At 37.6% G+C, this 17376-nt stretch overlaps 1 protein-coding gene across 1 annotated transcript in view; it reads right to left on the bottom strand.

Annotated features, from left to right (window-relative positions):
- Window positions 1-17376, bottom strand: part of rassf5 (Ras association (RalGDS/AF-6) domain family member 5) — a 67023-nt gene that overhangs the window by 23713 nt on the left and 25934 nt on the right. Inside the window, exon 2 of the mRNA XM_015372471.1 lies at window positions 6634-6782. Within this exon, the coding sequence (XP_015227957.1) occupies window positions 6634-6782 (149 nt within the window). The remainder of the gene's footprint in view (window positions 1-6633; window positions 6783-17376) is intronic.

Here is a 17376-nt window from a genome sequence, read left to right as displayed (position 1 = left end):
ACAACATCCGCAGTAACAACACACATAGGCCGCACCGCACTATAGGGCACATATAAAGACGTTTATATGCGCCTTATAGTCGTGAAAATACGGTAAGTAATTATCTTATTAGTTTGTTTTTTTTTTACAATTGACAAAACAGCTAAACTATTCAGACCTTCTAGGAGGCTGCAGATTTTATAAAAACTCACCATGACACAAGACAGCGCTTCCATTAATGTTTGATTCTGGTAGATGTGATGTAATTTAAGTTTTTAAACATATTTAATGGACCAAAATAAGAATAAATGAATAGGATAAGTAATAATAAAATAAGAACATCCCTCTGGTTCCTCTTATATCAATCCTGCATAACTGAGTAGTTCTGCACATTCTCTCTTAATGTGGTTGGTCTTTTCTTTGGTTGCTGATCTTTTGGAAAATACAATGCAATTGTTCTTCTTTTTGTGGAGCCCCTATGGGTTTTTGAGGCAAAACCTGAAGCTTTAAGAATTTTGTTTAGTTTTGTGTTTGTTTAATTAATCCTAAAATCCAACCGGAGATTATTAAACTAAACTGAGCAGTGATTTAACTTTTGAGCAGAACATGGACCAAAATTGGGACCAAATTAGGATTCTAAATTAGAGCAAAAATCATTAGGTAAAGAGAAAAGAAACCTTTTGATGTGATCATACACACAGTCTCCACATTGATAATTTAAGCTAAATGCTGTATATTTTATAATCTTCAATAATTAAAAAGTGGATTATCTTAGTTAACTAAGTTACTTAATAATCACTCAGAAATGCTGGTATTTTTTTAATATCTGATGTAAGTCCCTCACCTCCTCGGCTGTCAGCACAGTGAAAAGGAGGGCGGGTGCAAAAATACGGACTGGATATGAACCTGGCATCACATTATGTGTTAAGGGCAGATTAGACTTCTGCTACCGCACACATCAAATGTCTCTTTGGTCTGGTCGCGAACCAGTTTTGCTGGTATGCTTCTGCATCGTCGGTCTGGAATTTCTAGGGACGCACAGCAGTTTCCCACAAAAGCTCAAGGGGGAGCCTATTGGAGAACTCGCGAGAACTTTGGCGGATGGTCACGAGAACTTCGCTTTGGCAGAGACCTTGGCATGTTTATATCATTTGTCTAAGGCATCGTACAAGTACCTGTACTTCCGAACCTCCTCGATTAACCTTTCGTTGTAGTTGTCCATTGTAGTTGTTCCTCGGTTTTTAAAAATGGCACCGAATCGAGGAGGACGACCAAACAGACAGCCGGAAAGGCATACCAAGGACCAATCACAGCAGCTTTTTGTCTGCAAACTAGCGCTTGAGATCTGCGTCAGTTTGCGTCCCTCCGACGCGTAGTCAGGATTTTTTTAGGTGCGCAAAGACAGATTTGACAATTGCAGAGGCTATGCGTCACAAGCATAAATTGGCCTTAAGCATTAAGGATGTGTTGAAAACGCAAACTGGATTTTTATCACCATAGTGTTTATAAATATAAATAAGTGGAATGGAGTTGAGTATTAATGTCCGTAATTTTTTGGCGTGAAAAATTGCGGATATGGAGTGAGAGCGGGTGAAGACACTGAAATACGTGAGGCTCATGCCCAATAGGTGAGAGTCAACATATTCTCATTATCAGTTCGTATGAAATCGTACGAAAAGTTATGCACACTATTTCGTACATTTTGGACGTTTTTCCTCAAAAAAACAGATCAGTGCGCATGCGCAGGCAGACGTAAAACTTGCAAAAACAGTGCAATAATTACTTCTTCATGTCTCTAATTACGTTGCTTGCTGTTTTATATCTTAGGGTTAGGGTCAGGGTTAGGGTTAATTGTATGTTAAATTCTATGTTAGCGCATACGACGAAAAAAAACGTCCAAAACATACGAAATTACGGTGCATAACTTTTCGTACGATTTCATACGAACTCATAATGAGAATACACTGTGAGAGTTGACAGCCCTGTCAAGTAGAAACTCTGCAACCGAGGCATCAGTGGGAAGCCTGACCTGTGCTTTCAGTGTACACCATCGCGTGAAAGAATCTCCCAAAAATACACTCTGGTCTCGTTTCTCTCTTTTGTATCGTTTCTTTTCTTCTCAAACCCTTTGCAGACACTTTTTTTTAAGACCCTCGGCCATTTTTAAAGAACCAAAAGAAAGGTGAGTTTCAATGACTGTCTGAAACCGTAGCTCCCCACACATATACGCCTGAAAGTGCGCATGTGCAGACACATCACCGGAATGATTGGCAATTAGGAGGACCACTTATTTTGATGATTGACCTGGAAAAAGTTCATCCTGCCCTATGCCTTTGACCGCAAAATTGGCCTCATAACAGAAGTAAGCATTTGTAGATTAAGGACCCATCAAAATGTATTATTTATATACTATATTTTTTGTTAAATTAATACTTTTTCTCTGCACCGCTCTATGCGCCTTGCGCATGTTTTTTTTTGTCCAAAAAGTTGGAGCTGTGACCTTTAATTCACTTCAAATGTTATTTTTATTTGTTTAATGGGACATTTTAGTATCTACGTGTACATTTTATAATTTATTAAATAAATACATTTTATTTCAAATCATGGTTCATGCATTTATTTAATGGGATACTAAATTTTTTTTATTTAATAATATATTTCGACCTTCCATTAGCTCAGGAATCAAATAGCCACACACACACACACACATGTTGTGTCACAATATCCTTGTGGGGACCTTCCATTGACTTCCATTCATTTCCCACTAATTTATATGGCCTAACCATGACCCTTGCCCTAACCCTAACCATTACCGACACATACCTATCCCTAAAACTAACCTAAACTCAATTCACACCTTAGTCCTAAACCTAACCCTCACCCCAAGAAGAGAAACTTTCCTTATGGGGACCAGTTGTTGGTCCCCACAAGTACCTATGAGTCCCCAAAATGTAGCATATTCCTAGGAAATTGTCCCCACCAGGTATTAAAGACATGGCCACACAGACATACACATACACACATATCCTGGGACAAGACAGTTATATAATTTTGTACAGAGTACAATTTAAAATTTAAGTTCTGATCATTTTCAATAGAATAATGTAACATTTTTGGTCATGAGGAAGACTGCTAGCTTGACAGGTTGTGGCTACAGAGGCTCGTTCACAGAGTTTCTAACATATGTTGGAAAGTTGAGTGGAAGGAAAAAGTCTGGTAGAAACCTCGGCAAAGGATAAAGGTAAAGATAAATTATGGAAAAATGTCTCTTTTTTTCACTTAATTTTTTCAATAAATTGCACAAAAGATGATATAAACAGTCTCCTGGTTCACTGTTAGTATTTGAGGCCTACCCTCGTTGACATCATTTCTGTCAGACAGCTGTGTTTGTTCTTTAGATATAAGCCTTCATGAGATGCTTTAATTGTTAAACTCTAAATCAAACGTATCTATACAACATACGATGGAAATAATTGATCTTTTCAATTGTGGTGTAATTCACTGATATGCTTTTGCTAAAACAGTGGTTTCCAAATCCATGTGCTTTACAACAATACAGAACCTGACTTAACAATACAGGGAAGGTGACTGCAGCCCCCCTGACCTCTGGCTCTGGTTGTGACCTCCCTTGTCAGAAAAGAGCTAAAGCCTCCCCCTTCAACCTTCATATTGATTGCATTTGCATGCTGCTTCTGTAAGATGCTTTTCTACATAAATGCAGTCCTGGCTGGTTTCCTGCTGCATCTGAGCCATTTTAGTGACAGTTTTAATCAGCATCTATCTTAAGCTTCGATTCGTCTCATAGGGGGACTAAATGCAGATCTGCTTCGGCCTACTTGCAAACAGTGAAAAAAGCAAGAAAGGATTCGGATGCAAAAATCAGACACACACACACGCCTGGGGGTCTCGGATCAATAAAGTGCAGCCGATGCTTTGAATTGTGACCATCTGTGAGGGAGGGGATCAATTCCTGCTGAAACAAACACAAAGTAACAAAAGACGGGGTGAAAAAAAGGAAGCGGATACAGAGATACAGCAATGAAACAGAGGCAATAAAAAAATGAAAAATAAGCGGGGGACAGCAGGAAATAAACAGCCGGTTTTTCCCTCTGGTCTGTAGCACTGCTGCAGTATTCTGAGCCAAACCACAGCGTAGACAGAAACAAACCTCAGTCACTGGGTTCAACCGTGTGCAAAGCAGAGATTTTTCATGTTTTCCTCTTTCAGGAGGCATCATGATCAGCTTGCTGTTTGTTGTGCTTTAAAATTCAGTCAACTATGTTTAAAGGGCATTTTGGAGGTAGAGACTGCTTTGGAGAAAACACTGTAGGGGTATCATAAATAAAAAGCCATTTTTTAAAATATAAATCCAATAAAACTGAACTAAAATTGATAACAGTGGAAAAAACAAGTGAAAAAGCATAAGCTTGAATATGGAGGTTTAAGGGGGACAAAATTAATTAAATTAAAATAGCATGACATAAATATGTATTATGTGTTATCAAAGCAATAAATGTACCACTTAATAATATTTAATAAATCATTTAACAATCAAATATACCATTAAATTATATAATATATATCATTAAATTATAAAATGAAAAACTGAATAATTAAATATACTTTTTTTAAATTGTGAAATTATATAAATAAATCTCTCATTTTCATTAAAATGATTTATTTTTATTATCTATTTACTGATTTTCCCATCATAAAATTATTTAAACTATCATATTCGACCCAGTGGGCGGGACTAGGACAGCTTCCATAGGAACCCTGACGTCTGATTGGCTGCTTCTCTCAAGATAAAAAGTCACTTTTTTTCACTTAATTTTTTAATAAACTGCACAAAAGACCAGTTAATAATATTTAATAAATTGTTTAGCAAGATAGGACAACCTCTTCCTGAGTTTATTTCTCACTTCTGATGAGTAAAGATGATTAATTAACTTAATTAAATCACATTTTCCAAGTTCTTTATTTGCCTTCAAATGTTCCTCACAACACTTGAGAAGTTTAATCCCATCTATTAAGATGATGCATCAGGGCACTGAAAGCTCCTCCAAAGGACCAAATAAATTCACGCAGAATTTGCATATATTAAACTTCTTTACATTTGCTGTATCTGCAAACATTGATATTGCAATAAAAACTGCATATTTTGCACTGTGCAGCTCTAATCCAGACATTAAGTGACACTGTCTCCTTCTGTGTTTTCTTATTGGCTCCCTGAAGCCCCGAGCTCTGATCAGTTTCCTGGTTTTTCAGCATTTTGAGAATCACCTGAACTGACCATTTTTCGTTTTCCTGTCTTAATGAGAGCAGTGGGCTTTATGCTGCCCTGCAAGGCTTTAAACCTGGGTTTGAATGGAGACTAAGCCATTCTAAAGCACATATCAAGGTGCTCATTCTTTGCCTGGATCCATATTTATTTTTGATTCTGTTCATGGTGGAGAATCCTGCTTCATAGCAGCAGGTTGAGCCAAACATCCTCTAAATGTTCAGGGTCATCATTGAACACAACATTTCACTTTTCTTTCACCAGTTCACCACAGTTCTTCCAGCAGTCCACACTTTCTCTGCTCTCTTTTTCTCATCATCTTCTCCTTCTTTCCCATCGCCCGGCTTGCCACAGGTTTGCCTGCTGTGTCTAAAAGTAGCAGCAGCAGCAACCCAGACTGACAGCAGCTCATTGGATAATTTGCATCACGTATAGCCTGGAGCCGGAGGGCTTTACCGTACAAACAGGAGAAGTGGCGCAAGTGAAATTAGACTCTGCCGTCGGACAACGTGGTAATTTATAAATGTTTGAAATCAGGTTGGGTCCAGATCTGTGATCTCTGGTCTAGAAGGTCAAACCCATATATGTTTTCTATTTTTTCTATGCTGATGCAGATCAGGAAAAGTATAAAAGCCAAAACTGTTCTTTCTTTTTACTTCTACAAATATTAAAACCTGTAATCTATTCCCTTAAAGTGCTAGTACTGTTACCAGGCTTTCCCATGGTGGGTTAGACAAACGTTGGGTGCAACACTAACTCCTAATGCATTTAGAACAGATTAATTTAATTAACATGAACTCCTGTTGAGGAAGATTTTTGGAGGATTAATCTGCTACCTCACTGTTGAGAAATGACTTGACCTAAACAAGAAAAGTGGTCATGTTGACCAAACATTCCCTCTTAATTGGCTCTGCCAGTTTGTCATAGATCAGAGGAAACATGTTGAGGAAATGCTGCTTTGCCGTGACTGATGTCCCTTGAGGGAACACTGATTAACCTAATTGGCTTCCTCCATCTGACAGGATGTGAGGAAGTGAGAGCATCATGGCCCAGCAGTGATTCGATAAAGCTGTCGGAGAGAGGAGCCGGAGAGAAACAAAGAAAAGGGGGTGGGGGGGGGTCTAAAGAGTCAGCAGCAGAGGAGGATGAAGGAGGCAGGTGATGATCTAAAGCAGCGTCCTGTTCGGAGAACATTCTGTGAGAATATAAGCTACCTGACGTACTGCTGGACGGCCTATTGTGCAAGAGGATGATGGTTATGTAAGAGCGTGGGCATGACGCAGAGAGAGCCCTGCTATTATCGATAAAGAGCTGAGTCATGGACACCTATCTGTAAGTCGTCCACTCTTCTCAATTAATCCTGCTTATCTCACCTTACGCAGAGGAGCTGCAGAGGAAGAGGAGGAGGAGGAGGAGGAGGCGTGTCCTTTGGGATCTGGGCTTTCTGCTGCCTCTCTGTCCCTCTGGTTGCAGTCGAGCTGGACCCGACGCTCACACTCCAGGTGACAGGTGTAGCTGCAGTCTGAGGGGACAAACACACAGGAACCAGTCAGTGAGCCGGACTGATAAAACATTCCAAGCATATTGGCTCCATCTAGTGGCTGAAACTAGAATCACATATACAACCAGCAAGATTCCTTCTTATAAATATTACTATAAATATCATTATGTTAAGGTGGATAAACTAATGTTAACCAGGGCTGGCAAATTAATGGATTAATTGTGATGAATCAAGTAATTGATTGGAGTATAGAGACTGATCAAACAAAAATGTAAAAACAAAAACATATAAACATTTTGCATTCAAAATTAAAAATATTTTATCTCCTTTTATCCCAAAGTCCTCAACTGGAATAAATTTACCTTTATCTGGATTAAATTTGTATTTAAACCTCTTTACCTTTTGCCTTCTGATTATTAATCAAAAGGGCCAGGTCAGCCAGCCCAACAATGACCCTGAACGACTGCCTTTTCAGAGGAATAGGCCAGTATCGTTTATTGCAGACCAATAACGACCTCAAGGCCTCCATTATTAAGGGGTGGAGCTGGTTTTCCTGCTTCAATGTGCGTGTTTTGTAAGCCATTACAAGGCTTTAGTTGGGCTATTCAATAAAAGCCTGGATCTAAACGCTAACCCAGACATTTTAAATTGAAAAACCTTCCTGGATTGGAAGCGAAATGCCTTCAAACTTGGGAAGAAAAAGGTACAGTGGATTGTTTTTTTAAACTTTATATAATTAATCAAAATCATAGTTGACAGATTAACATGTTATAGAACTGAAACAATTAATAGAATCAATGAAAGGAACTCCAAAGGAAGGAATGCGATTAATTGATGGTTGATAAAATTGTAATCGATTAATCCTTAACTTTAGTATAAATACACTGGGAAAAAAATCTAGAAAAAAGTGAAAATGTCCTAAATTAAGTGTATTTACCCTTAATTTGAGTAGGTAAATGAGAAAGTTTGCCAATGGAATTAGTATTTTTACTTTTAAACAAAGATAATTAGATAATATGCACTTGAAATAGGACAATGCAATTGTGTTTTCTTATTTTAAGTGTAAATTGTCTTGTTCGAAAAATGGAAAAATGGCACTTTTACCTCCTTAATCCAAGAACAAATGCACTTGTTTTAAGAACAAATTACTTATCTAGATTTTGATTTATTCCAGTGTAACACATGCCATTAGCTGAAACCACTTAGAACAGTTCTTATACAACAACTCTCCAATATATATATATATATATATATATATATATATATATATATATATATACAAATTCTGCATTCAAGACGAAAAACCTTTTATGTCGATTAATATTCTCTATCTAAGTCATCAAAAGGCCCACTTTAGCCTCAGTTGGTTTAAATTCTTTGCAGAATCATGTCTTATTGTTAATTGCTTAATCAAAAAAAGAATTGAAAGCCCTCATTTTGAGCCAGATTCCTTTAAACACAGCCAACACATAAAGCTACAAAGAAAATCCCCTGATTTAACCGAAATCCAACTGTTTGAAACATAAGGATTTCCTTCGAGCCTCTTAATGGATTCAGAATATATAGCATAGAACTATGTTAAGAGGTTATAATGGACAGCCTCCCTGCATTTACACCCTTAAAGCTTTTAAAAGCGTAAAAAGCTTCCCACATGTACAATGTTCGAGTCTCATATGCTTCTGAGAAAAAACATGAACGGAGCTGCTTCCACAGAAACGTCTTAAAATAGTCGCCGTTTGTTCTCCGCTTTTAGACCAGTTCCACAAACAGAATGTAAGTCTGTGTCACTCCTGCCTTCAACACTTTCTTGTGGTCGGAGGTTTTTCCCAGCTCCAGATCTTACTTCTCCTCAGCAGTGACGCAGCCCAGTGCAACAGTAGGAAGAAAATAGACAGACGGTAAAACTGCACAGATAAGCACAGCTGTTTTACATGTTCCTCATGGAAGGAAGCTCCTAAAAGAAATGTAGAATTGCCCTGATCATCTATCTAAACACCATTTTCTTCTGGAAATGTATTTTTCATTCAAACCAAGTGTTTCATGTTTAAATACATAAAATAGTTATTTTAATTTGAGATATTATGCTAAAATAGGAAGGACTAGATTATTAGTACGGCAAAAGGTTTTAATCCCTGCATCACATCATGTTTAGCCCTAATTAGTAACACAGGTGCCTTAAGCTTTTCAGACAATTTAACCCTTTCATGCCAGTTGTTGCTACACTGGAAAAAATCAGAATCTAGATAAGTCGTTTTTTCTTAAAACAAGTGCATTTTTTTTCTTGAATTGAGGAGGTAAAAGGGACATTTAGCCAATGGAACAAGACAATTTACATTTAGAATAAGAAAACAGAATTGCATTGTCTAATATTAAATATGTTTTATCTAAATATCTTATTTTAAGAGTAAACATACTCATTGCATTGGCAAATCATCTAATTTAACTACTCAAATTAAGGGTAAATACAATTGAATTTATTTTCTTATTTCTAGATTGTTTTTCCAGTGTAATAAGCAACAAACGGCTTGTATTACACTGCAAAAATTGTAAATCTAAGTAAGTCACTTTTTCTTAAAATAACAGCCTTTTTCCTTGAACTGAGCAGGTAAGTGAGACACTTTGCCATTGGAACAAGACAATGTACATTTAAAATAAGAAAATCAAACAACTTCAGTCTCTTATTTGAAGTGCATAATATCTAATTATCTTATCTTAAGGGCAAAATTGCTCATTCCATTGGCAGATCATCTAATTTTCCTACATATATAAAGATTAAAGACACTTATTTTAAGACATCTTTACTCATTTTCAAACATTTTTGCAGCGTAGGCAAACAGCCACCATAGATTTTTTGCATCACCCCAGTGCTAGGCACAGTGTATGTTATAACTACTGTAACAAAATATATTTTACCTTCATTTTTATCTATTTAGTAACATTAACCATTTTATTTTAGCATCTCAGTAAAGGGAAAAACATGCAAAAAATGTATTATTTTTATGTACATGTAAATCAATTCAGGCTTCAAGGGGTTAAAGGCAACAAACTGCTGCTGGGTGGCTGTGTGTTTTTGGGATTCATCTTAAGAATTTACTAATTATGATCAAAATTCATGGTTTTTAATCTACCAGGACCATCATACTTCCACCTCCATGTTTGACAGCTGGTATTATGTTTACAATTTCTAAAAGTTCTCGTCTTTTTGGTTCATATTAATCTTAAAGACGTTTCTTTTATTCTGGTTAACAGCTCTCACTTATGGAGGACCAAAATAGACATAAATAACAAGAAATGGAGAAATAAATGAATGCTTAATAAGTATGATTAATTGGTTCTTTATTTAATTATAATCATTTTTAACTAATTTGTTACATTTTTGTAAATTTCGTCTTATCTTCCCAGTTCAATATTATAGCAGGGAGGGGAATAGATAAAATATGTTCCTTTATAAATTAAAATGTACTGATTTTAAAGGCAACTCTGTGCAAGTAAAAAAATTGAAAACATTAAAACTCTGACCTTATTCAACCAGTCAGAAATAGCTTAATGGAAGAAGTAAAGTTGTCTATAGGTAGAAGTTAAAGCCTGAAGGCACCGCAACTCCTCATTTGTACAAAAAGGCAGAAATTAAAACAAAAATGTAAAAATAAATGAATAATTAAACAAATAACTAAAGGAATACATTTAAATTGGGGGTGGAGACAATTAGGTGAGGAGAATTAAGAGAGTGGTAGAGTGCTATCATTATAAAATAATCTTAAGATTAAAGAACTAGAGCAACAGGAGAACATAAACAGAGATCATATTGATAACTAGGGGTCGCCCTGATTCAACGTTTTAATTCCTGATGCAATGTCAATGTTGCTGCTTTAAGTATTCACTCTGAATGATCCAATATCGATATCAGATATCCGATATCAGCATGCTAATAGAAACACTCCCCTTCTGTTTAACGTTTATGTAACCAAGTGGTTAATAATAAATGTTGTCATACCTGTTATCCTGTTCTCCGTTTGAGTGATTCTATTGACTTTATTAATCACCCAATACTACAAACTGATAACAAAGGTATGCTTTTTTTCCCCTGCTTATATTGCATTGGGTTAATATTGGTGTCGGTCTGCAGTATTGGTATATCAGAACTCAAAACAGTGTAATCGGGATATTCCTATTATTGATCAATACCAATATTAACCAGACACGATATCAGAACAAATCAAACAAACCTTTATTGACCATTTTGTTCCTGACAGAAATTAAAAACCCATGAAAAAGATGGGCACATGAAAATGGACTGATATGGCAAGCCCTAAATGTCAAAATTACAGAATAAGGCCAGGAACTAAAGAAAATGATAAACAATTAGGCAAATATTGAAAAACATGGGCTGCTCAGTGAGGCAGTGGGTAGCACTGCTGCAAGAGGGTTTCGGGTTCGATTCCCGGCCCGGGGTCTTTCTGCATGGAGTTTGCATGTTCTCCCTGAGCATGCGCTAAGATCCACGGGAAAATAAGCTTTTTTTCTGTAAGATCTAAACTTCAGATAAAGGGGTACAAATGCGTTCAAACAAGAGGAAAGCATGCACATAAGGAATACTCTGATGACTGCCCTGAAACAGGAGGACAAATTTAAGTATGTGTGAACGACAGCGACTGAACTTGCAGATAAAGAGGTTGAGGGAAGAGCTGGAACGGCGTCTTTGATAGGCAGGGATGTGTTGAACACAGGGAAGGGTTCAGATAAGAGGACGCCCCACTCGTGGTACTTTTAAGGTCAATGTAGGGAGACAGAAAGAAAGGAAGCCAAAAGAGGAAACTCCTTTTCCTGTCTTTGGCTTTCATTCTGTTCTCTATCCATGTTCCAATTGGAAAACAGACATTGGCATCACCTCCAACATTTACATTTACTAAGTATTCCTATCCCTGCTGGGGGAACGCCCCAACTGAAGCCACGACTAAGTCTGGTTTCATTGGCCTCTGTTCAAGTCCTAAAAGCGAGATTTACACAACTCACAAACAAGTCTTTACTTGCTTGTTTGCATTGCAGACTCTAGAGGCTGAGTACTATGAACGAACAGGAGAGGAAATCCCAGCCGGTGATCAGTAGGGGATTCCAACAGTCATGGTAAAGTGGCATGGGTGGAAGCAGAGAAAATAATAAAAGTGAAAGAACATGAAATAGAAGAAGTAGGATGGGGTCCGTGAAAAGGGAGGTCTTCTTGTGTAGCCTGCTGGGGACTTTCCTTTTTTTTTACTTCTGTGGAAATGTTATGGCTCAACCCTCTGTTGGGTGAAGAAGTTCCCTATACTGGAATTTCAGACTCACTTACAGGAATAACAAACTTTTATTTATCCTCCTATTACTGGCTGGGGAAAAAACAATGATTTACTCTACATTTTTACTTTTGTTTTGGGAAAGAAAATCCCCTCCACAGAGAAGTTGGCCTACCAATGGTCTACTCATCAAACGAATTACTGAAAGGCCCCTTGAAAGTCAATCCCTCCAACTATTATCTTCTGCATCGGTTAGGGTACACTCAATATCGGGTAAATCCCAAGCTGTCCCAGGTCAGAGGTTATACACCAGGGGTTTGCAAATCCAACTCCTGAAGGTCGGTATGGAGTTTAGAGCCTGCTTTATCCTCAGAGACCAGGTCGTCTGCATGTTTGTCGCAGTTAAAGCAGATATGCTCCCCCACCTTCTGCAGACACTCAGATACACCTCCACAGATTGCAGGTGACCACAGACAGTGCCGCAGATAGCGTCGCAGGTAGGAGAGAACGGAGGCCTGTGATTGGTCAATTCTACTTCCTGTTTGGTACCTAATGGCAGAAACTCTGGCTGTAGTGCCGTCCACAATGCCTGGCACACTATCCCAGACACTGCACAGGACGCTAGTTTGTAGCTCTGTGCCGCGGTCTGTTTGTTTACACCCGAAGCCAAAACACTCCGCCTGATGGCCAGTCTTTCAGGAACACTCACAGGTGATCTGTGTTGAACAATCCTACTTGGACAATCCTACCTAGTTCGTGATTGTCCGTTGTGGCATGGATTACCATAGCACAAGCCATGCTCAAAATTGGGTATAAATAAAAAAAATCTGCATCATACATGCGACAAGCTAACTACAACACACTGCTGCGGAAGTATACACAGCCCTTAAGATGCGTCCTTAGACCAGAATAACTGTTTCAAGAAATTAAAAGATGAGGAGGACTCTGGAGAAATTGAATGCATACTGAGGAGGTAATTCAACCAATTGATTCAGGTGTGTTGAACCAAAGATTAATCTAAAAGTTGCAGGATAGTGGCCTGCAGGAACTGGAATTACATACCTTTGGTATACACAACACTTTCAGTACGTTCTGGGTGATCACTGGGGTGTTCTCCAGTGTAACATACCAGAAATCTCAAAAAAGAGATTCCCTAATGCCTAAAGTAGCTCAGCTTACTGTGACACTAAAGAGCATCACCCTTAATCAAGTTTCCATTAGTTGATAAGAGTTAAACAAATTGGAGGAAGCAAATGTGAAGGTATCCAGGGTCTCCACCTAAAAATAACAATAACAATTGAACTTTATTGATCTCACATTGGAGAAATTTACCTCTGCATTTTAACCCATCCCTTTAGGGTGATCAGGGGGAGCGTGGGGAGCAGTGTGGGGTTAAGGGTCTTGCTCAGAGACCCAGAGTGCAGGCTGCCTAGGGCTCTAACTACTAGACCAACACAACACCAAAATAGGCCATAATCATAGCTGAGGGTTCAGGCATAGACAGACGAGAACGTCTTGGCTAAAGCTCTTTATTTACAAAAAAAAAATCAATTTGTCTCATGAGTGTTTTCAAACGTCCCGTTTAGTTTTTTAGATTTCTTTGGTCTAGTTCCTGCTCTACAAAGAAGAAGTATTATTTGTTAGCATAAAACTGTGTTGTCTGGATATGATGTATTGATAATACGTTCCACTTTTTTCGTCTCAGATTTCTTCTCTATGACGCAGCATTAGAAAAGACTTTGTGACCCTCTCCAGTCTGAAACCATGACACTCCTGTTACTAGTCAATTACTGCTCAATCCTGCCGTACCTGACTTTAAAATGATTTATTTTTCTCCACCTTCCAGCGCAGAGACTATGATGAAGTAGTGCCATAAACAATCATTAGCATCCGATCCTCCTGCAGAGTGTTGATGCCAAGAGCCAGGGTGTGTTGTCCCAACATGATCGTTGGCTCTGGTGTTGTGTGTCTGACGGACAAGTTGGGCTTGTTTCTGCTTTGCCGGAAAAACATGCAGGGTTTTTACCTTCCAAACGACCTTGCTTCAACAGAGAGTGATGCGAGGCGAGGATGAAAAGAAATAGAAAGTTCCCGTCCTCAGGGATTTGCATCAGTGCAGCCGACAGCAGAAGAGGAAGGGAACTCAGAACCGCACTATGTAAACATCCATTTAAAGAGGCTGTATTAACTCTCACTGCTGCAGGGATCGATAAGCAGGTGAAAGATGGGAAGCAGGGCACTTTGTCTTCCCCACACAGCATCGTTTGTGTGTAGTCTAAAATAATTTAGCTCTTTTTCTTTATTCTCCCATGATGCTTTAAACTTTCACCGTTATCTGAAGTAACCTGAAACATAGACGTGTGCAATCGCAAACTGGGCTGGGACAGGAATTACTGGATGTGGGTGGATGTTTTTCTGTTTCTGAGACAGTGGGTGTGGGACAGATTGGCGGTGTCTCTCAGGTTAAAGAGGATGTGTCTGCGTGGCAGTAGATAGAGAGGGGGAATAAAGGCCTAGTGGGGGTGTTTGGGGGGAGGGATTATTGTATTTATTCCATGTCTGGTTCAGGAAGGAGAGGTCAGGGGGGTGAGATAGATTTAATATTAGGGGCAGAGATACTAACACCGTCTCTAATGAATCTAAAGGAAGCTCTGGGGTCTAAGAAGGATCGGCAAGCAGCTTAAGAAAGGGTCTTTGGGGGGAGCTTTAACCAGTCTGATCCTATCACAGCTGATTTATCACTCATCTTCTTCCATGTGTGAGCAGTATAAAGACAAACCACGCTCCAGACATAACCAGCAGTCTAATCCTCAAGCTACATAAAATCTGCCCCCCTTCCAGCTGACATCTGTCTGTTTATGTATCCAGTTCGTTCATACATGTGGCACGGACGGGTCTGTCCTCTTACTCACCCCTTACATTAGGCATCCCCAAAGTCGGTCCTCGAGGGCCGCTGTCCTGCAGGCTTTAGATGTTTCCCTGCTTTAGCACAGCTGATTCTGATGATTGCAGTTCAGCAAAAGCCTGTTAATCAGCAATCAATGAAAATTAGCTTTGCAGAAGCAGGGCAACCTTTAAAACTTGCAGAACAGCGGCCCTCAAGGACGGACTTTGGGGATGCCTACCTTACATCTTTATCTGTGCAATTCAGTTTTATGAAAGTTTTTTTTTAACACTTTCTGGACGCTGGAGCAAAGAAATATTTCCTACTTGGGTTCTGGCAGCTGTATGTGTCGCAGCCCATTAGCCAACATAACGGTGACGTTGACTTCTGCTATAGTGACATGGTATAATACTTTTTCACTTCCCTTTTTTGCATGCAGATTAATTCAGACGAACTCTTATTTCAAATATGGCACTTATAATTTGATAGGTGACTAACAATAGTAGATTCTTTATAGCAAAGTTAATAATCCAGAATACACCTGTTTTTGTAAAAATGTAACTTTCCCTTGACAGTTATTGAATAAACCAAACAAATAAACATGTTGGACTAAAACTTAGGTTGTAATGTGGTACGTCAAAGAAAAAATATATATATATTTTTAAATATGTATCTTTTAGGTAATGAATTAGGAAGTACCAAAAATGAAACTTTTTTTTGTATAGACATCATTAAGCTTTAAAAATGATCGATTCTTTTAACCTTCTAGTAAAATGAAACGTGATTTATTATGAAGATATTTAAACCTAACTAACTTACTTAAAAAAGAGAAGAGGCATTTTGGGTTTTCAAACCTCTGGACAAGATTTTTTTCATAAAGACGACTGAACGAAATTAAAAGAAGTTTATTGGACTTCAGTATTGCTGCATGTAAAGGATATGCTTTAAATGTTAATTTGAAAAAAAAAAAAAACATTTTATAAGTCATAATTTGAAGGGTACTATAGAATAAAACATGGAAGCGTATTGCATTCATCAAAGAAAAAAAAATGTATATTTATAAAAAATAAAACAGAAAAAAAAAAAAATATATATATATATATAAAATATGTCAGACCTAAAAGTATAAAATCTGTCAAATAAATGTTGAAAAACAAAAAATAGAAATGTTTTTTAAATAATTGCATTTAAAGAAATGCCTTTAAGAAATGAAATATTTAAAAAATGTTTTAATTAAACGTTTTTCAAAGTTTCGTTTCTGAATCGCATCTTCTTCTTTTTTCTTCTTTTTTTTACTTTTTATTTAAAAAATGTGTTGTTGTTTTCCACGCATTCCTCTAGCAGACATGTTCTTTGCTTGCATCAATAATGGAACAAAATGACTCCATACTTATCATACTTCTAGCCAGCAGAGACTGTCATAGCCATTTGAGCACTGGAAAAAGTCAAAATCTAGAAAAGTAATTTTTTCTTAAAATAAGGGCTTTTATTGTTGAATTGATAAGGTAAAATAGACATTTTGCATATGGAACAAGACAATTTACATTTAAAATAAGTTATTTCAAGTGCATATTATCTAATTATCTTTTTTTAAGAGTAAAAATACTCATTACATTGGCTAATCATCTCATTTTCCTACTTAATCAAGGGTAAATACACTTAATTTAAGACATTTGTACTCGTTTCTAGATCGTTTTTCCAGTGAGGTGAAACAGGAGGAAGGGTCAGGTCCATCACAGGACAGAGTTTTGTCACCAATTATATCTTCTCCTTTTGCTGTTTTCAGCTCGTACACTTTAGGGACGGATTAAACAGGAAAACAGAAACCAAAAGCTGAAAATAAAAGTAAGGGACGGCTTGGTCTGTTATGATGTAGGGACTTTGGTTTAGATTTGGCTATTGTGAGTTGTGGTTTTTGTGATCTCACTCAGCTTTTTTTTTTCTTTGTGGGGATTTGTATTCTGGTCTTTTTGGGTTTTGACATTTTGAGTCATTCTTTTGTAGTTTTGTGTCGTACTAGATTTGTTTGGGTTTTTCCCCTGGGCCTCTGAATTTCTTTGTGAAGTTACTTCCTTATTAGATCCTGCTGTGAGTTCTCTGTTAACCAGCTCTGTTTACAAGCCTCTCCTCTTGTGGTCCGTGTTTTGCTCTCACGCTCTGAGCTACTACCTGCAAAGATCTCACTGTTGTCTGGATTCTCCATATAAATATTTTCAGTGTTTCTCATAAACCTCATGATTGATTCCATTTAATCCAGTGGGGAAGAATTTCACATATTGAGAAAATCAAGCTGGTTTCTTTAACAATACCAATTAAAATGAAGTAAACCTGTTTATCTATTTATGATTTAACTCATTATCAGGGATCCAGACACAGTCATGCATTTACCCAGTCCTCTCTATCCCTCTAAGTTGAAATAATATTGAAGAAAGCATAGTTATCATGTAAAATCTCAATT

This window comes from Cyprinodon variegatus, unplaced genomic scaffold, assembly GCF_000732505.1.
Source record: "Cyprinodon variegatus isolate N-32 unplaced genomic scaffold, C_variegatus-1.0 Scaffold72, whole genome shotgun sequence".
In the NCBI taxonomy this organism is placed as follows: Eukaryota; Metazoa; Chordata; class Actinopteri; order Cyprinodontiformes; family Cyprinodontidae; genus Cyprinodon; species Cyprinodon variegatus.
This window is presented reverse-complemented; position numbering and strand designations above follow the sequence as displayed.